This window comes from Zeus faber, assembly GCF_960531495.2.
Source record: "Zeus faber genome assembly, chromosome: 5".
In the NCBI taxonomy this organism is placed as follows: domain Eukaryota; kingdom Metazoa; phylum Chordata; class Actinopteri; order Zeiformes; family Zeidae; genus Zeus; species Zeus faber.
In genome coordinates this window covers 30,146,709-30,168,408 of record NC_137192.1, presented here as the reverse complement: position 1 = coordinate 30,168,408, position 21,700 = coordinate 30,146,709, and the positions used below count along the sequence as shown (strand labels likewise).

Genomic DNA, 21,700 nt, shown 5'->3' with positions numbered 1-21,700 from the left:
GAAGCAGGGAAAGGTAGTAGCTGTGTGGAGGAAAAGATGACCAGTGATGACGCACTGAACTAGGACATAATTGCTCCCGCACAGTGGCCCAGAGACAGAGAGAGACCGCGAGAGAGAGAGAGAGGGGGGGGGGGGCGTTAATGGACGGAAGAGCAGGTTTGAAAGACGGCGGCAGCCTCTGCAGGAGCCTGCGACTCGGAGATTAGACAAAACCTTCTCTTGACGTCCTCCGCCAATCACATGTGGCTCCATTGTTAGTTGCAGGGTCACGTATGTGACCGGACAGGAAGTATTACAACACAGATGTGACAGAACAAACTACATGCATCTATCTGAAATAAGTAGTACGATAGTACCATAAGTAGTAAGATAGTACTACAAGGAGGAAGATAGTACTGTAAGTAGGAGATAGAACTGTAAGTAGGGAGATAGTACTGTAAGTAGGGAGATAGTACTGTAAGTAGTGAGATAGTACTACAAGTAGTGAGATGAGATAGTACTGTAAGTAGGGAGATAGTACCGTAACTAGTGAGATAGTACTACAAGTAGGGAGATAGTACTACAAGTAGGGAGATAGTACTACAAGTAGGGAGATAGTACTATAAGTAGGGAGATAGTACCATAAGTAGGGAGATAGTACCATAAGTAGGGAGATAGTACCATAAGTAGGGAGATAGTACCATAAGTAGGGAGATAGTACCATAAGTAGGGAGATAGTACTATAAGTAGGGAGATAGTACTATAAGTAGGGAGATAGTACTATAAGTAGGGAGATAGTACTATAAGTAGGGAGATTGGCTGCTTTGTTGACTAATGGAATTCTGAAGGAAGTATAAAATCTAAATCTGTACCATACGACCATTCTTTGGCAAACAGCCTATTGTATAAGAGCAATATCTTTACTATTTATACCACTGTTGCTCAAATGGGGATACCCGTAGCCCTGGTGGTGCTGCAGGGGGTAGTGTTTCTAAAACGTGTTTCTTTTAGAATATATTGGCTGCATATAACGTTCAAAAATTTGCGGGTTAAGAAAATTCTGTCGGCAAAAACAAGGGGTGGCAGCCTACGACTTCGCTACAGCTTCTGTTTTTGCTCCTGTTTTGCTTTTCCCCTTTTAATGATCATCAACTGCAAGTACCCGCAGCAGCCTCCCCGCGCTCAACACCTCCACACGCCACGCAGCACATCACCTACCACCCATCTGCACCGAGCTGCGCCGCCTCTCTGCTTAGGGTCATTAAGCTTCCCTTGCCGGCCTGGGGCCAACAGTCAGTGTAATGGGGGGGGGGGGGGCTCTCTCGGGGGGGTCGGGGCCTGGTTTAAACAAATCAAAAAAATAATTTTTTTTTTTATTCACTAAATGATCAAAGCGAGGGGGAGGAGGGGGGCGTCTTTTGAGAGAAAGCAATCGTACGAGACAGCGGAATTATCGTGAGTTCTGCATCGGTTGAGGGTGGGAATCGCAGCCGATGACAGAGCGAGCGGGGCGAGCGAGCGAGCGAGCGAGAGAGAGAAGGAGGGAGGGAGAGAGAGGGAGAGAGAGGGAGAGGGAGGAGAGAGAGAGAGAGAGAAAGAGAGGGAGGGAGGGAGGGAGAGGGAGGGGGGAGAGAGAGAGAGAGAGAGAGATAGAGAGAGGGGGAGAGAGAGAGAGAGAGAGAGAGAGCCCTCAGTTGATGAGGAGCGGAGAGAGCAGCTTCCGCAGCCTGAACCCCTCGGGTCCCCTCGCTGTGAACGACTCAACGTCGGCAAAAAGCTCCCCCTCCGTGTTCTCGTCGGTGGAGGCTGAAAGCACAGGGTCGGGGTGGAGGTAATTCCCAGACAACGCTACTATCTGTGCGGCGGTTTCAACGTTTCAGAGTCGGTTTCACGGCCAAAATATGAACCAAGCGGTGCCCGACGTGTTGTCTCATCACCGCAGCGGTTCTGCGCCCCCCGGGCCTCGACCCCCAAATTGAGTTTCCACACATTAATTACAGACGCCTGCTTGAACGATGAATTAAAACCCCAACCACCCAGAGATGAAGTGACTTAGTACATATCAAAGTCGAACCGGGTGTAAACTAGGTGCAGGGAAATAGAATAAAATAAAAAAATAATATAATAATAATAAGATAAATAAAAGACATGGCGGAAAAAATCTTCAAAATCCATCCTACATCACCGCTTATGGCAACAGCAGTCAACTGGTTTCCGAGCGTTAGATGTTGAATTATAGTTCCGGAATGTAACAATTTTCTTATCCCTCCCAATGTTATGTTAACCGCGATGACGAACCGAGCACGTGGCCCCCGCGGGCTCCTCAGCAGCTCCCACCCCGGGCGCCTCGGCCGCTTACAAACAAACCTACGCTTGCGTCACTGTGTTTGGTGAGCGTACTCGAGACGAACGTCCTTGTGTTATTTTTGTGACTGCGCTGTGATTTTACAATATGGGCCTTGCTTTGCTTTACCTTTCTAAGGATTTTTTTTGGGGGGGGGGGGGGGTAGGACCAATTTTTAACCACATCTGTAAATTGTTATTCTTTCTACCACCTGTAATCCAGGGCTGGCTCTCAGGTCATGAATATGCTGGTTGTGGATAAAATTACTGAATAAATAAAATACAGTCTAACCTCAGTGCCATAGGCTTTAAATCCTCATTGTAAGATGTCGATATGAGAGCCCTTAAATACCGAAATACTTACAGAGCCTTCATTTGTACTGAAATACATATATCTGGAGCCCACATTGAAATGGTCATATCCCAATGAACACATCTGGCAGATGTTTTGGGACGCTGGAGGAAAACACCAGATTGAAGTATGCACCATCTTCAATTCACCTTTCACAGGTTAAAATTTCCGTCTCCACCCCATTGAACAGCAATGCCTTCATGCGGATGTATATCGTGTACAGTGAGCACTGCACGCGCACGCACACACACACGCACACGCACACTGAAAATACCACGGGTGAAAATCAGCAATGGCCCCAAAAAGAAGTGAGGTAGATGAGGGTAAAGCATGCAACACAGACTGTCCCCCACCGCGCCCCGCCCGTCGTCGATGGAGGGATCAACGGAGGAGCCAGGAGCTCAGAGAGGAGGAGGAAGGGTGGGGGGGGTGGGGGTGGACGACGGGCGAGGTTGGGTCACGAGCAAAACGGGGAGAAAGAGACAAAAGTGACACGTTTCCTCTACCTGAGCACCTCAGAGAGTGAGGAGTCGCTGTCATCCGACCTGGAGGCAGAGAAGAAGCAGGAGTGGGAGGGGTGGGGGGCGGGGGGGGGAGAGGAAAGGGTTAACCACACTAAGGAGAGAGAGAGAGAGAGAGAGAGAGAGAGAGAGAGAGAGAGAGAGAGAGAGAGAGAGACGGGTTACTGGCAAAAAGGTTAAATGTAAGGGAGAACAGGAGAGTAAGGTTTTAATGAGGCTGTTGTTATGCACCGGAGGGAGGACGGCGGCAACAACAGAGCTGCTCCTCCGCTGATCAACAGGAAGTTTGGGGGAGCGTCCTTCCTGCCGCCCATCAGCGAGGAGCAGGCTTTACTCGTTGACAAACAGAGGCGGCCAATTGTTACAGAGCTCGGGCCCCGCCGGGAACGATTTGTATTCTTGGTGTTGTTCCGCAAACGCCCGGCAAACTGAACAATTGCTCGGTTAAAGACGAGGGCCGGCTCCGGGATGGGCTCAAAGGGGAGGGGTTAAGGGTCGGGGCAGGAGGAGGAGGAGGAGGAGGAGGAGGAGGAGGAGCGTGGAAATGGGGGGAAAAAAAAAAAAAAAAAGAGGAGGGAGGAGCAGGAGGAGGAGGAGGAGGAGGAGGAGGGCTGGCCGACGCAGAGGGAGTCGCAGACCGGAAGCCCGGTGACACACAGACCCCCCGCGGAGCGACTCCTCCCGCGCCCGTCTCCCCTCTCGCGTTTCCAGCCTCCGCCTCCGCGACGGAGGGAACGAAGGGAGCCTCCGAGAGAGGGGCGGGGGGAGGAAGACAACGGGAAGAGCGGGGGGAAACAACAGCTGATTGGAGGATGAGGCTGGCAGTCTGCTCAAAGAAGGAAAAAAATTATATATATATATATATATATGTATATATATATATATAATAATACAAAACAAAGACAAAGCTAAACGTGCTTTGTGCCGTCTGCGCACAGACGGAGAAGGAGTTTAGAGGAGACAGTCCCTGTTGTGAACCGGGTCTTTATCAGGGGGATTAATGGATAAAAGATCATTGTCCAGGATCGATCAGACCGCTGTTATAATGGTGGCCTGGCAAGGTGTGTGTGTGTGTGTGTGTGTGTGTGTGTGTGTGTGTGTGTGTGTTTGTGCGTGCGCGTAATTTGCATATCCATGAAACTGTGCGTTTCCCATGGTGTTAAAGGTGTAGAGGTGCCACTGAAGCCGTTTCCTCGAGTCCATTGAACGTTTCTGGCGGAAAAACCTCATGGCACACCCTTGGAGCGCTGGGCGGACGGGGTCCTTTAGATGTCAAGACGTTGTTCGGTCTTCATTTGAGGACAAAAACTGAAACGCAGAGCTTAACAAAAAAAAAAAATAATAATCAAGCGTGGGATTCCTACATTCATTTTAAGAACTAAATGATGAGACAGAACCTAGTTCCAGTCAGAAATAAATCATTATCTCATATGATGTTTGCATCCATATCCCTAAATTCATAGTGAATGAGCGTGAACATGAGGACAACGATCTGTTCTTTGCTGGAAGAAGAATTTAGAGAACGCCACGTTATTACAGCCCTCAAACGCGTTTCTTATCTTCCAGCTTGTTTGCAAAGCCGTCGAACAGAATCCACCCATTATCAATGGAAGATCTTCCATTTTTTACCAAACTCGACGGGATGACGACTTCGCAGTCTCACGAATTTCGCGCTTTCGGTCGAGGCGGCATGTTAGCGCTCACGACGAGGGGGGAGGAAAAAACAAAAAAAAAAAAAAAAAAAAAAAAAAAAAAAAAAAAAAACATTCTCTACTTCATCGTTCCCCTCCTTCTTTCTAGAATACCAAACTGCAGATTGGGAGGCATTAAATGAAACCGCGCTTTGGGCTGTGACAGAGTGGCAACTGATTCTGACAGACCCCCCCCATCCCCCCCCCGTGCAGAATTTTGCTCAGGAACCCAGGGAGGTGGGAGGAGGCTCCGTGCACGGACTCCAACAAGCGAGGGCGCAGGAAAACAACACCTAGACGCCGCCGTCTTCCCGCCAGGGGTGAGGACGGCGGGCGTTAACACACCCGCTTTTAAAAAGCTTCTCGGCGACGGAAAAACAAATTGCCGCGCTCCGCGGAGAAGCGCGAAGATGCCCCCTTCCCCGTTCCGCACGGAAAAACCTCCCAACTCCGTCTGCCAGCCAATTTCTAAATCGCCACCAACAGATGCAAGACAATGAACCTGACAGGGAGCGAGCCATTCACCTACTCCTGCTCCACATAATGAGGATCCACAGGCTTTCGCACACAACCGCGTGTGAAAACACACACGCACACGCACACGCACACACACACACACACACACACACCAGCCTCACTCCCCACAATTCATTTCACAGAGGGTCAATAAAGAGCTCAGCATTAATAAAGATATGAACTGCGTTTGTTTTTTTTGTTGTTGTTTTTTTTTTACAATGTGGTTGAAGCTAGAACTGATATTGTTCGGTGGAGGGAGGGAGGGAGGGATGGAGGGAGGGAGGGAGGGGAAAGGGACGGTGCTCCGTCAGCCCCGCGGGTCCGCTCCTCCACCCGCGGGGCACTCCAAGGGTGCCTTCTTAGGCCCTGGGCGGAGGGGGGGGGGGGGGGGGTCAATCTATACCCCGGAGGAGAGAGGCTCGCTCTCCACAGGCCTGACCTTCAGCCCGTCTACAGGGCCGCTCAAAGGAGCCGACGACCGAGAGGTGGAGGAGGAGAAAGGAAAAGGGTGAATGAAAGTAGGATGCAATTGATCGGATTTCGGATTGGAACTCCAGGGGAACAAAGGCGAGGGAACGCACCGGCTTGTGTGGCAAGTTATAATAAAAGGTGTGTGTGAGTGTGTGCGTGCGTGCGTGCGTGCGCGCGGGCGGGCGCTCACTTGTCCAGGGCCGAGCCTTGTGTCTGGTTGCTGGTGAGCCGGGAGAAGACGTTCCGGTCGTTCCTGGTTCTCAGCGGCGGCGAGGACGGGGGCGTGTAGCCGTCGGTGGGCCTGAGGTTTCAGCCCAAAGAAAAGTTGACGGGGAGAGAACGGGACAAACACTCCATAGCTTTTGTATTTTAGATTCAGATTATGCTAAAACGCGGCACAATCGACTGATTTGTTCCGTGTTCCAAGTCCATCCCTCCAATTCATGGCGCGGGGTGTCCAAATGACACAGTCCACCACAAACCTCAAGGCAACATAAGACGAGGATTTTATCGATCCCCAGGTGTGAAATTCAGGGGCCACAGCAGCTCAGAGAGTCAATAAGTGGAGAAAATAATAATAATAAAATTTCTACACGATATATTTGCAGATCAATATAAATAAAAATAATAAAAATAAGTTTAAAAAAAAAGTTGCAAAAATGTGGCCAATAAATAAATAAATGAATGAATTAATAAATAAATAAATAAATAAATACATGTATTAATTAATTAGTCAATTAATTAATTAATTAATTAATAAAAATCGCCATGACCATCTAGCCTAAAAGGCCAGTGGCACCTTCCCCATGTGGTGAACTCTATAGATTTGACACGGCCGTGAATGAGTGAAGGACTTGCAACGCAGCATTTGCTCGTTGGTCTGTGCAGCGTCGCTGGGATTCAACTGTGCGGAAGGAAGGGTTACCTGTACGAGCGGTCGTAAGACTTTCTCCTCGTCATGGGGGAAGTGTCATAACCGCGGGACTGCCTGGGACTGATGGTATGAGCATGCACGCGCACGCACACCCACGCACCCACGCACACACACACACACACACACACACACACACACACACACACACACACACACACACACTAACTAAGCAAAGAAGGAGTCTTAAGGTGTGAAGCACTACAGAGGATACGCCTACACGGGCATTGATCTCAGAGCTATAAACAACTAGGCCTCAGATGCTGTGAGGTTGTGTAACTATCAAAGCAGAGGCTGCTGCTTGTACAAATCAATCACACGCAGGTTTTTCCAACTTTCAGCCACGACATTGAAAAAAAATCTAATTAAATCGAACAGGGGTTCCAGACCTAGAATCCTTTATTCTGGTCTGTCTGCGCCTGGTTCTGTTCGCACTAGCTCAACATACTGTTGATAATATTTAACGCCGGCGCCGCTGATCTTCAGCTTTTAATTTGACTTCAGGACCACAAACAAGGCTCTGAAGTGAGAGGGGAACTTTACATCGGTTGGCTTTGCAACTTGGAAGTTTAACGGTAGCCACCAAAACGATCTCCAACGGTTTCCAGAATTTGCCTTTGGAGGATATAAATTTGACTTACAAGGTGTGTCCCCTGACGGGTAGGCTCATGGTGCGCGACGCCCGCTCCCTGAGGGCCAGGCTGAGGCCCAGGCTCCCGGAGCCCAGGCTCAAGCTCAGACTGTCCTCCTGGATGTCAGTCAGCGAGGCCAGGGACTTGGTAATGTGTTTGCTGCCCGAGGTGGGGTCCAGCGCCGGACCCAGGTATTCTGCCGACACCGCCTTCATCTGGGCCGACAGGCGGGGTTCCACCTGGACGGGAAAAAACATTGTGACAACAGGGGAGAGAGGGGAAAAAGGGATGAAAAGGAGAAATTAAGAGAGGGAAATCAGTGGAGGCTTGATAAAGGGACGGAAAATCAGAGCACAACATCACTGTGTTCAAATAACAACTGGGGGCATGGGAAGCAAAAGACAGCTTGCACTGCCACCTGGTGGTGGCGAGTGGGAATGGCAGCTACTCATGAAAACATGCGATAAAAGATTACTCTTGGTTTGTCTTTTACCTCAGTCTCTCTTTAAGAAGCAATCAGGTGAAAAAAAAAATCACTTGTCTTTCACCTGAACAGTTAATTGTATGTTAATTTTGCATGTTGCTACCATGAAGGCATCAGTAACATGCACTGACTGTAACTGAATCCGCTTTACCTTCAGTTTGAAGTCATCCTGGCTGTTCGACTCTTTGAGCTGAGGCAAACTGGGGAGAGGATCAAACAGAGAATCAAGCAGCGTGACACGCAGCCAGGGAGGAGGACAGAGAAACAGGAGACTCAGGAGTGATAAAGACCAGCTCCAATTTTGCACACGATAAACACAGTAAAGGGCGTAAGAAAATGTTTCTGAATACAAATGTGTAACAGATGACTTCCTGATATTGTCGCGAATCATCTTTCGTGTTTGGAGAATCAGTATCACTATTCCTTCCTCGTAGAACCACATAAAAAAGTTAGTTATAAAGGCTCCAACACTCACTTTCGGCGAGCCCGACTGAATGAATGACGTGGTTTTTACGACAGTCTGAGCCACGAAATCGAAAATTAATGATGCCTTCGCAATTATCCCCCTGTCCATATCACACCACCTCCCCGAAAGTGTGTTCCCGACAGCGCCTCATACGATGCATCTGTCGTCTCACCCGCTGTCAGAGGCTTGGCTGAACTCGGAGGGTTCCTCGTCGGTGCTCGCATAGCCGTTCTCTGGAGAGACACCGGACACACAGTGGGTTTGTACAGCACCTTTCACACCCACGGGAAATTAAAAGTGCCCTTACCCAACGCGTGAATTGAATCCGAAATAAATATTGCAAAGCAATGCACACACACACACGGCACGCCACTCACCCTGCTGCACGTTGTGGATGAGCGCCTGGAGCTCGGGGTGGCACTCGGCCTTCTCCCGCAGCGCGTCCAGGATGATGTGATTGTGGGACGAGCCGATCATGTCCGTCTGTCTCAGCTGTCCCTCCAGCAGTCGGATCTGCGCCTCCTTATGAGCCACCTGTAAGCCCTACACACGCATACAAGTCCAATGCAAATTTCAATGAGTGGGTCCACTTTGCACTTGTAGTTCAAAACAGAGGCCACTAGGTGGCGCCATTGGGTTACTTTCATCTGCAACAGCAGCAACTTGATTTTAAGTATTTCTCACTTCTACAACGTCGAACAACTAACAGCAGGGTCATGGAGTATTAGTTGTGGTTGTATAATATTAATGAGTCACAGCATAGCTAACATAACCATTCAAATTGACACAAATGATTAACATGCCTATGCAGGGATATATGAATGCATTAAGTGCATATGTGTTCTATCTCAGATTATATATACCCATAACCCAACCAGATCCTAAAAAAAACATTATTTGACCTCCTTTAAAAGTATCTTGCGCATCGTGTCGACAGACCTTGTCGATGGAGGCCTTGAGGAAGTGGTCCAGGAGGTGTCGTGCCTCAGCCAGGGAGCAGGAGCTGATCACCACCGAGGTGTCCACGGAGTCCAGCTCGTCCTGGTGGGAAAGTCTAGGTCTCACTTTGGAACTCATGGAATAACACAGGCACACGTACACGTACACCTACACGTACACGCACACACACACACACACACACACACACACACACACACACACACACACACACACACACACACACACACACACACACAACTGGATGTGTGTATTGTATGTGTGTATAACAAGGGACGGGTGTGTACCAGTATCCAAGTAATGTTTCCATATCAGTGCTGGTATCTGAAAAATTTTGAAGATTACCAAGCACTATGTGTGTGTGTGCGTGTGTGTGTGTGTGTGTGTGTGTGTGTGTGTGTGTGTGTGTGTGTATGTGTGTTTCTGTGTGTGTGTGTGTGTGTGTGTGTGTATGTGTGTTTCTGTGTGTGTGCGTGTGTGTGTTTCCACCTTGGATTCCTCTATCTGCACGATGGTGGCCTGGCAATCGGACAGACTGTCGTTGATGTAGTCGACGTTGGCGTTCAGCACCTCCATCTCCTCGTTCATCTCCTGCAGGAGGCGGTCCTCCCCCTCGGGCCCCTCGCCGTCCGCCATCAGCACCTCCCTTTTGTGCAGGAGCGCCTCCTGCTGGACAGCTAACTCCTCCCGCTTCTGACTCGGTGATGACACAAGAACAAAAGCAAACGGAGGAAATAGGACATGTTAGAATGACATGGTTTCATAACAAGGAGCCTCAATTTGACAAGCATTACACCACAGACCCCATTTGAAAAAAAATAAGTCTCTTCATCCCCAATCTAAGAACATTTTATTACATGATTTAGTCAAAACCTCCATACTGGTCTAATTTGGAGCAGTGGAACTAAGAGTACAAGCCATTATTGTACATTCGCTATTGGTGCTGACGTCTTGAAATGAACGTGGAAATAATGGTTAAGTTTAATAAGTACCATAATCATGTCGCTGGGGACCCCCTGGAACATCTTGGAGGACCCCTGAGGGTCCCTAGACCCCATGTTGAGAACCACTGTTCTAAGAACTGTGGTCTTAACAAAGGACTTAAACCAACAAACCTTTGCTTATTCAATTAGAAAATCCTCAATGTAACTTCCTTAAGTAAAGACAAACTGATTTTTTTCATCATAATCTCATAATACAAGGAGGGGGCGGGTCAAGGGGAAGTTACAAAAATAAAATACAGCCAGTGATAAAATATAAAACAGGAATATATCAGTGTCAAATATGAAATGAGAAAGACCTTTGGCAGATCAGCTTCCCGACTTAGCCTTTCCCCACCACAGGGCACAGGCAGCTGGTAATCTGGCAGCGTTACATAACTCCACCACCAGGGACAAGGACCCTCGTGATGCGTATAATCCCCGTGACAACAGAGCGTCTTTCTCTCCCCCTCCCTCTCTCTCTCTCTCTCTCTCTCTCTCTCTGCGTGTTTTTGTTCTTACCTTGATGAGGCGGTCCATGTCGGCCTCCACGTTGGCGATGGTCATGCGCTGCATGACGATGTCCAGGATGCGGCGCTCCAGCGCCTGCCACTTCTGGCGCGCCGACTTGGTGAAGCTGCTTCCCCTGCTGCCTGCCGCCGCGGCGCTGCCCGGGCTCGCGGGCTTCCGCTGAAGCTTCCTCCTGCTGCGCGCGGGGGTGGAGGAGAGATGGGTGGAGGAGAGAGGAGATAAGAGGGGGAAACAAGGAAGGCGGTCCAGAGACATGAAGGTGTAATGGAGGGGGCCAAAATGAGAATTATTTTGTCTGTCATTACTGTATTTTCTCATTGTCTGTGATTTTGATTAGTAAATATGACATTAATGGAGGTATTTAAGGTATATAGCAATATCCTGTATATACTTTGCATCTATACCTTACACCTTATTTTGGGTCCCTTACACCCCCAACCACGCATTGTGCATAAACAACTCCTCTTACCTGATGACCTGAGTTCCGTCCACGCTGCCCTCGCTCTCGGCCAGGTAACCGTAGACGTTGAGCTTGTTGTTCCACTGCCGCACCATGCCGCTCACGCTCTTCCCGGACTCGGGCTCGGAGCTGCTGGCCGTGGTGCTGGCGGAGAGCTCGGCCCCGGAGTCCCGGGGCGGGGGCGGGGGCGGGGGCGGGGCGGGCTGGGCCCAGCGCGACACGCGCCCCGCCACGCGCTCCGACATGGGCTTGGCCAGCCGGCGCAGCGCCGACACCTCCTGGGTCTTCCTGCGCAGCACCAGCTCCTGCTGCCGCTTCTGGGACTCCAGCGCCCGGATCTGGTACTGGGGGAGGAACCAAAAGCAAACTTATATCAGTTTGGAACGCAATTCACCGACACAGTATCAGCGCTCGTTGGCGCGTTGCGTTCATTTTCAAGCTATTAATAGCCGCATTGACTATCAGAAAGCCAAATTGAATGAGCGTGCTTTGATTTGCAGAGTGAGAAATATAAAAATGTTAATTTACTGTAAGAAACGTAGGAGAGCGCTTTTGATCTAGGCCTGCCGATATGAGGGTGTACTTCTTTTTTTTTTTATTGGCTCAATAATTAACACGTTCCCTCCCTGAGGGAGAAGAGACATCAATTCGTTCAAGCGCTGTGCTTAAAACTCAGATACAGAGTTTAAAGTGTGGGATGGAGACATCACTCGATAGGATCGCACGATGCTCGTGCACCCGGACGACAAAGAAGCTCAAACCACTTACTGACACTAAGCATGTATCAAATAGTATGTATTGAGATGTAAATGTATTTAGAATGTATACAGTATATATCTAGTGATAATCTGACAGACATCTTGAGCCACTTATTAAATAACGCCTCGAACATTTTTTTTTTTTTATAGCATTTTGGATTGCATTCCAAAGCATATTGTCGAGAGAAAAGAGGCCCACTGGCTCTGTCACACACACACACACACACACACACACACACACACACACACACACACACACACACACACACACACACACACACACACACACACACACACACACACACACACACACACACACACACACACACACACACACACACACACACACGCGCGCGCACACACAAGCGCACACGCACCTCTTGGCGTCGTTGCTCCTTCTTGAGCTGGGCGATTTCCCTGTTCCTCTTGGCCTCCACCATCCTCCGCCTCAGCTGCTCCTCCTTCATCTGCCTCATCAGCGCCACCTAGGGACAACGTGGCCACACTGCATCAGATCATCATGCTCCCACGCCTTCACATGCACATGCACATGCATCCCGGTCGCAGTCTCCTCCTCCTCCTCCTCCTCCTCCTCCTCCTCCTCCTCCTCCTCCTCCTCCTCCTCACCTTGGCCTTCTTCATCTCGCTGACCTCCGCCTGCAGCTTCTTCAGCTCTCGCTCGTACCTCCCCTGGTTCTTGAGGAGGCGCGCGTGCTCCTTCTGCGCCGTCTGCAGCTTCAGCAGGTCGCGGTTCATCTCCTTCAGCCGCTTCTCGTACTCCTGCTTGATCTTTCCGGCCTTCTCCTCCGTGTAGTTCTCCATGGACACTGTGCAGCCGGGACACAGGGCACCAGGTTACCCAAAATCGCTAGTTCTACCCGTTGTCAGCCCAACGGTCTCCGTAACCCATCTGTACATCCATTATATTCCACGACATCTGCTTGTTTCTGTTTGAGCTCTCTGTTAGGGGTGGAGTAGGGTGGCTGCTTGCGTAACACCAAAAAGAAGGACATTTTCCAGGTTTCAGTGGAGAATAAAAAGCGATTCGCAGTTAAAATGACAAATTCAAGGTCACCTTGAAACCATTCTGGATAAAGGGATGTTCTCTAAAGGAGGACAAATAAGCATAAGATATGAAATGTGCCGTATGGAATCCCAATGTGATACAGTCAAGATATAATAAGTATTATATAATGGTTTGAGCCCATACATATAAATAGACTTTTGCTCATTTAATGCTTTTGAAAATTGACCTCTGAGTCGACGCTAATTAAGTCAGGATTAGGACTGAACAGGGAATCGAAAAAAAAAGTAATTTACTGGCCCCACATTTATTGGCCCCAGCCGAGGATCCGGCTACGTTGCTAAGTGGCTAAAATAAATCTAGTCTTGAAAACTTTCCAACGTTTACTGTGAAGCTCTCCTCCGCACATCCTTAAAAGCCCCAGAAGATTATACTTTCCGAGGCCCTCGGAACAAAAAGCCTGTACTCCACGGTGCATATTGCCAAAGTTTTAATATCGCAGGGTTTTGTGGTCGGACGGCTCATCCAATCCCCCGTCTCCATCATTTTTTTTTTTTTTTCCGTACATTTCCTACTTTTCCACTGAGTTAAGTTCTACCTAACCCCCGACCTAAACGGACCTCCCCTACAATCAACTTTTCCCCAGGATCCCCCCCCCCGGGCTCCGTGCGGCGCAGCCGCCTAGGACTCCCCTCCCTCTGATCTCCCACCACAGTCACGGGAGGAACGCGCGGTTCCAGGCGGCGCGGGGACCCACTGAGGTTCTGCAGCACGCGGTCCCGCTCCAGCTGCGTGTCGCGGATCTTGTTCTGCAGCAGGATCAGCTTCTCCTCGTACTGCAGCTTCAGCATCAGCAGCCGCCGCTGGCTGTTCTCCAGCTCGTCGATCAGCTTCTGCTTGATCTCGATCTCGCAGGTCAGGTCGGCCAGGTCGGCCTGGAAGTTGGCTGGACGCGGGAGACGGGTGAGAGAGGTCGGGGGGGGTTAAGCCATCAGTCACCTTGTGGGAAGATTTGGGGGGGTTTCTTTGCACAGTGACCAGAGAACTATTGTTTGTTGAGCAAATACATTTTCGGCAGAAAATAAATAAACAGCCACAAAATGCGCGACTATACCGTTGAAAAACATTTCACTTAATCCAGTTCTGAGTAGAAACATGCCAGTGGTGGGACTGGAGTGCTGGACTGAGCCCCAATTCTTCTTTATTATTTTATTCAATACTGTATATACAGATTGTTATAACCACTGTTGTGACAACCCCTATATTTGTATTGTTATAAGCACTATTGTTAAAACCCCTATATTTATATTGTTATAACCACTATTGTTATAACCCCTATATTTATATTGTTATAAGCACTGGTTTCCACCCTGTTACACACAGTATACATACAGATTATAAATATACTTTATTTTATAATTTATATTCTTTGCTAAATCTTTTGTTGAATCTCCATATATTTTATTTTTAATTATTCATATTATATAATATAATATATTATATTAATCAATAATTTATAATTACTTTGAATTATTGTTTACTTTATTATATAGGCCCATTGTTTTTATGTGTGCTGCTGTAACACCACCACATTTGTATCTATCTATCCATTTATTTATCCATCTACCTTTATCCATCTGTCTACCTTACCTATATTTCTATGTATGTACTAATGGATCTATCATCTCTCTCCACCTTTGTCATCCGAGTCAGAGTCAGAGTCCACCAAGCTCTCGTCACTGTCAAACTCCTCGTCCCTGCCCTCCTCCTCGTCCTCCGCCTCGTCCTCCTCCAGGCCGCTCTCCTCCTGCAGCGGAGACATGATATCCTACGCAGGCACACGCGCGCACACGCACACACACACACACACACACACACATTTGTTTTGTGCTTTACAGGCTTCTGCATAACGTTCATCCTTCCGCCGCGAACACGTTACCTCGGCACAGTTGTCGTCAGAATCGATCTCCCCGTTCTGTCCGTTCTGTCCATTCTCCCCGTTCTCCCCGTTCTCGTATGAGTGCAATTTCACCCTTTTCTTCAAGCCTTTCTCCAACTCTGGACTGCAAGAAGGGAAACGCGCATCAGTTACGCCAAACCATCTTGGTCAATTTCTTTTGATAGACGCAATTTCACCTACAGAGGAACATATCGGTTAAGAATTGAGTCTTATCCCATTCTCTAGTCAGCGCACAGTTGATATCACCCCTGACCATTTTTCTGATGCCATTTCATATTGAGATTTTTTATTAGAATTTTTTTTGACTAAGTTACTTAATTTTAACGTATTTTGTATTTGCTTTTCAAATTTCCATTCTAAAAGGCAGAAGCACCATTGCTTTAAAAACGGAATTGGAAAAAAAACTATATTTGAGACAATAATCGAATATTGGCGACATAAAAACAATCAAATGAACTAACAAGGTGAGTTACAGTACCATCAGGAAAACAGTCATGGGGTTGAACGGAAAATTTGACAGCTCACTTCACCTCAGCTCACCTCACACAAAGTATTTATTTTTGTGAGTCTCCCTCTCCCTCTCCCTCTCTCCCTCCCCCGCCTAAGTGATATTTTTGACATTCCGCACATCTGCCATGCTCCCTCTGGAGCTCTGCCAACTGCATCGCTCATCACGAAAAATCCCGAGCGCTGAACTCATTAGCGAAGACATCTTCCGTCTCTCTCTCTCTCTCTCTCTCTCTCTCTCTCTGTCCTTTCAGCGCCGCCTTTAATTGCTCGTCTTCTTCTCTCCGGCACCCTGACTTTTACAACCCATCCTACTTATCCCCTACGCCGTCTCTCCCTCCCTCCCTCCCTCCCTCCCAACCTTCTACCCCCGTCCCGTGAAAGCCAAATTAGCCCTCTGCGCTGCTGTGTGTGGCCGGGGTCCTCGTTCTGCGCGGGCCAAGTTAACAAGAACTTCTTGTGTCAGAGCCAGAAATTACTGCGTCGCCCGGGACGCGTCCCAATCCTATTCACATGCCGCCTTCCCAAAACTATAATCCACTTGTGATGCGCCCTTCACATCTGGTCGGGGAGGGGGGTGAGAGACACGGAGGGGAGAGTTTGTGTGTGTGTGTGTGTGTGCGTGTGTGTGTGTGTGTGTGTGTGTGTGCGGGGCACAAGAGAGCACGAAGGAACCAAGTTTAATTAACTGAGAAGTGGTCTTAATGACCCGGCTCAGAGTGTCGGAGGGAGATTTCGGTGGAAACCTTTCGCCCTCACCTCATCCTCCGCTGCCGCCGCTCCTTCTTCTTCAGCCTCTCGATGTCGTTCTTGGCGCGGCGGATCACGTCCGTCATCTCGGCCTCCACGGAGAGCGGGGCGGGGGAGGAGCCCGGGGGGTGACCGGGGGCGGGGCTCAGACCCAAGGGGGGGAACTGGGCCCGGGCGGAGAGCCGGGACACCTGGCGCCGCAGGGACTCGTTCATGGCTTCGCTCTCCAGCAACTTCGTTCTGGGAAGGAGACATTAAAAAAATAAACAAAAAGGTAAACAACTGTTCAATTCATGGAGATTCATGTAGGAAATGACTAAGAACAATACTATCATAATGTTTGAATGCTGGATACTGGCATCTGGTGCAAGTACCATACAATTTCCTAATTTTGTCAGAATGGGACTTGAATGTATTTTTAGGTGTATTGTATATTGCCAATTTATTTTATTGTTCATATAAGGTTAATTTTATTGTTAATTGTTTCTGTTTATTGCCAAATGTTATCTATGTATCCTTCGTACAGCTACATCATCACTTCAGCTACAGTTATATTACTATTTCTCCTTTATTTCTAATCACATTAGAAATAGCATGAACAAAAGAAACATTTAAAAATACTGTAGAACTTAACGTAAATCATATTAAAATAAACATAAAAAAACTGTTAAAACATCAAATCGAAGGGAACACTCAAACATCCAAAATATCGGGGAGGACTGGACCAGACCAGGACCAGAGAGCTCACCTGAGCTCCTCCACCTCCCTGATGTAGTTCTCAATCAGAGTCCCAATCTCCACGTTGCCCTCGTCTGTCAACCGAAGGGACGCAAGTTAGAATCACGCACAAGCACGCCACGGGTGAGAAGAAATGAGCGACGGACTCAACACACTGGACTTGGTGAGCAGCGAGTTGATCTGGTTGGCCAGCATGTGTGTGACCCGGGTGTTGAGGTGGTCGATGGTCTCCTGCATGGCCTTCACGCGCAGCCGCAGCGAGTCGTTCTCCCTCTGCAGCATGGTGTTCTCCTGGTACAGGTCGCTGAAGCCCTCCGAGCCGTCGTCGCCCGCCACGCGCTTCCCCTGGAGCCAGGGTTTGGCAATCGGTAGCAAAAGCGAGTTAATAACAGGACAGGCCGAGACGACGAGGCAAAACAAGATTCGACAGGTTGGTCAACAGGTAAAAGCGCGAGAAATTAAACAAGCATTGCATAGTACTTTGCAAAACAAGTAACCCTACTGTGTTATCATCGTTGGTATCTTTGGTAGACTTTTCTAAATACAACTCATTGAGTGTCTGGCACAGTGCCTGGCCTCATGTAAGTGTCATTATAAACATGTTGCATTGGAGTATTTCTTACAACTAAGATAAACAAATGTCTTTTGAATCAATCCTTTTTATCCATTTTTTATTATTTTTTTGTTTCTACATTTCTATTTTAATTAGAAAAAATTATAATTTTAAATTTTATTACAAATATTTTTTTTTGCCAATAAATCAACCCTGCATGGAAATTTGTCTCCTCATAGCGTAGAAAAGCGCTGATTGGTGACTGGACTTAAAGTTTGATTTGGTCTCGACTGAAGCAACATCCCTCAAAGAGGCAAAGGTCTCACCGTAGTGGCCTCCTCGATTAAAAAAATAAATAAATAAATAAAATAAAATCTAAGTGACTCCCTTTCTCCTGCGACTTCAGAGGCCAAAGCTGCTAAAAAAACACAACAAAAAACAAACAAAAAAAAACAAACAACCAAAGCCATGGGAAGATGGTTGACTCGGGCCGCCTCTCGTTTATCTCCCCCCGCTAAGCAGCTGCCAACAGGCGTCTGGTTCTCCCGACAAAGAGGAAAGTCAATGAAGGCGATGATCGGCAGAGCACGCACATCAATTCAGCGAAGCGCCCGAGCATTGACGTCTGAACGCTGTCGTGTCACAGCTCAGTTTGCACTTAAGCGCGGGCGTAAATCAATACGCCCGTGGCCGCCTCCGTGTCATTTGGTTTTCAATCGGCCATCTTAGGTCTTCTCTTCCACCCCCCGCCGCGCCCAGCGCTCTGCACCCGGTCGTTCCCATCAGCGTGGCGTTCTCATTACTCAACACCCTGACACAAAATGACACCCGTAAAAGTGAAGTACCACACGGACATTTCTACTGAGGTAAAAGTATAGAAGTACTTGATCTCAAATGTAGCTAAAGCATTAAAAGTAAAAGTACTCTTCATATCCAGTGCCTTGATACAAGAGTCTAAAAAGTGCTGCTCATCTTTCCTGCAGAGCGAGTGCTCACACGTCAGTAAATTACAAATAACATAACACAGGATAAAAAAACAGGAAAATATCAATTTAAATCCAGATTCAAACTGTGACTGTGTTAATGTAGTCAGGTCAAAAAGTATAAATATTTGCTTTCAGATGGGGTGGAGTAAAAGTCGTGAATAGGTGAATACACCCCCCCCCCCATTGATTCATTCATCCCCACCACCTCCTCCCTCTTTCCACCCATTCCTCCACTACACTCAGCGAGACCAGCGTGGCGGGACGAGGGGCGCGGTCCGCAGCCGGCGCTTGACCGCGCCCCTCGCTCCGCCGCGGTGATTTCTGCCCTCTTCCCCAACGCTTCACGTCTTTGACACTCCCGCCGAACGACCCCCGCCCTCCCTCCCCCCGTCCCTTACCGCCTTGTACTCCAGCAGCTCCATCTGCAGGCGGGCGATCTCGGCGCGCAGGGCGCTGATCTGCTGGCTGGTCTTGTCCTGGTTCACCACCACCTTGTTCTTGATGTTCCTGGCGCGGTTGGCGTACTTCAGCGTGTTCAGCGTCTCCATGAAGTCCCGATCGGACGGGCTGACGCAGGCGATCATCACCGTGAGGCTGGAGGGGAGGAGGACGAGCGAGAGGAAGAGGAAGGGGTGTGTTTGTGCTTGGTGGTGCAAAATTCTTTTGCTTTTGTGTATTGATTAAAAACTGTGTACTTTGACAAATATTATGCCCGCTGTGTTTTTTATTTTATTTTATTAATTTTTTTAATATGCCTGCTATGCACTTTTTTTCCCCATGCATAAAATGTGTGTGTGTGTGTGTGTGCGTGTGTACCTGTTCCCTCCAAGCGAGTCCTGCAGTAGGCGGGTGAGTTTGGAGTCTCGGTAGGGGACATGGCCCCCTTTCTTCGCCTGATCCCCTAAGGCACTTATCACGTTTCCCAGAGCCAGCTGAACGGACACACACACACACATACACATACACACACACACACACACACACACACACACATACACATACACATACACATACACATACACATACACATACACATACACACACACACACACACACAGTCATCAACTTGTTTTCTAACATTTTGGCATTGAATCTGGAGCAAATCAGACGAAGCTATAATGTGAAATGCAGATCGTGCTGACAGAGCAATTACAGTCGCATCACAAATCAAATAAAAACTCCAGTCTCATGTGCGGGGGGGGGGACTTTTTCCCCTGACATACTTTGTTCAAGAAGGGCCAGAGGACATGTCAGATGAATTATTGAACTTGACGAGCTACGGGTGGATGTCTCATCCACATTTTTACTTCAGGTTTCGGTCAAAGCGCTCAGTCCTACACAGGCGGGCGTGGTCAATGTCTCACCAGTCCACAGTTGATGGAGATTCCCTCGCGGGCCCTCTCCCCCGTGGCCCCGGTGCGTTTCAGCCTCTCCGAGCCGGCCAGGTCCACAAAGTGGAACTTGGCCATCAGTGTCTCGTACTCTGCCTGGGCGATGGAGCCGTTCACCTCCCCGTTCTGCGCGCCGCCGTTCTCCTGCGGGACATGGGGAGAGCGGGAGGGGTCAAGGCAAGGTCGTCCGAATGCCACAAACAGCCTCTCATCACAGCCAGGGTCCGAGAGGTTCACAAATACGCCGAGAAAACGAAACGCCTGACAAATGAGGAGGAAAGTCGGGGGGTCGACAATGTGAAGTAAAGCCTATAGAACAGATGGAAGGAAGGAGGTGGGAAGGTGAAGCGACAGGTAAGTAAACCCTACAGCGGGAGTCAGGGCTCAACACAAACTTTAAGCAGTGGTTGCCAAATTGGCGACCTCGCATTGGCTTTTGGTCGACGAGACTGACAAATCGGTTGCCAAATTTTTATCATTTTAAAATTTAAGATTTCAGGTTTTGGTTATATTATATTATACACCATCAACGTTGAGCCGTGGAAAGTTGATGAAGGGACGGTAAAAAGGCAATTTTACTCCACGGAAAAAAAACGTAACGTAACCTACTTTTCCCAATGTTTCCCACTCTCCCTCTCTCACCAGGTGTTGCTGCTGGCAGACTCTCATCTGGCAGAGGTAGATGGTGAAGATGGCGTGGGAGCGCGAGCTCTGGGCGTTCATCTGGGTGGTGGCCGTGGTGCGGGACAGGGCGCCCAGCCTCAAGCACTGCAGCAGCTGGACACAACGGGACACACATTTGGTCCGAGTGGGATTCATCTTCCAAATGAACACCAGTCGTGAGAACACACGACACACGACACACACACACACACACACACACACACACACACACACACACACACACACACACACACCTACCTCTTGTTCCGATTGCACGAGGCGCGAGGTGACTCCGGTCGTGTAGATGCTGCCGTTGGCGTCTTCATGGATCTTGATGTTGGACTTCCTGCTTCGGCTGTCTGGGTCTCTGGACGGGTCGAACAGGTCGAGGATCTCCTCGTTGTACAGCTGCAGCGGAGAAGAAGAAAGCGTACACTCTGAATACGTGACGAAACACAATAATGAATCCAACGCATGCATTTTCTGTTTCGTTTTCCATTTCGTTCTCTACTCCTATCTCCTTTTGGCTGCGTCTTCATTACTCACAGCTCTACGACCTCAGAGTTTGTCAAAATAATGACCTCTTGGAAACCACCAGGGGGTGAAAGGGCAAAGAGGTCCGGTGACAGCTCAGCTTTTTGCTACTGACCTCAAACACACACACACACACACACACACAGACCTCTGTTTGCCATCAACAAGGGAGAAGTCGCTGACCCGATGACACAAAGATAAGAAAAACAAGCTAAAACCACAGAAAATAATAAACAGAAAAGGGAAAAAAAAAAAAAAAGAGATAAATAATTACGTCAATAGAGGGGATCAGTGGTCAGTTACTTTGGAATAATGACCGTCATTATCAACAGACCGATTGTCTGTTAATAATGACCACGGAAAACCACTTCTCTTGGCCTGGTTTGCCCTCGCTCGTTTCACACCGCCTACATGTCCATGATAACCTCTGCTGGCCATGCCGCCACGCAGAAACTGCAATGGAAGACTTGAACAGATGGATGCCAATGACCAATTTAACATTGGAAACAATGAGTTGAATCA

General features: G+C 48.5%; 1 protein-coding gene across 1 annotated transcript in view; it reads right to left on the bottom strand.

Annotated features, from left to right (window-relative positions):
• kif21b (kinesin family member 21B) overlaps positions 1-21,700 on the bottom strand; it is a gene marked incomplete at both ends in the record, with an annotated part of 55,712 nt that overhangs the window by 8,729 nt on the left and 25,283 nt on the right. Inside the window, 24 exon segments of the mRNA XM_080001116.1 lie at positions 6,064-6,174; positions 6,799-6,867; positions 7,446-7,675; positions 8,072-8,120; positions 8,559-8,619; positions 8,764-8,929; positions 9,326-9,427; positions 9,833-10,036; positions 10,846-11,029; positions 11,324-11,658; positions 12,450-12,557; positions 12,700-12,899; positions 13,854-14,042; positions 14,792-14,924; positions 15,036-15,159; positions 16,323-16,553; positions 17,062-17,125; positions 17,207-17,396; positions 18,989-19,184; positions 19,407-19,522; positions 19,955-20,100; positions 20,103-20,107; positions 20,610-20,758; positions 20,903-21,052. Of these exon segments, the coding sequence (XP_079857242.1) occupies positions 6,064-6,174; positions 6,799-6,867; positions 7,446-7,675; positions 8,072-8,120; positions 8,559-8,619; positions 8,764-8,929; positions 9,326-9,427; positions 9,833-10,036; positions 10,846-11,029; positions 11,324-11,658; positions 12,450-12,557; positions 12,700-12,899; positions 13,854-14,042; positions 14,792-14,924; positions 15,036-15,159; positions 16,323-16,553; positions 17,062-17,125; positions 17,207-17,396; positions 18,989-19,184; positions 19,407-19,522; positions 19,955-20,100; positions 20,103-20,107; positions 20,610-20,758; positions 20,903-21,052 (3,512 nt within the window).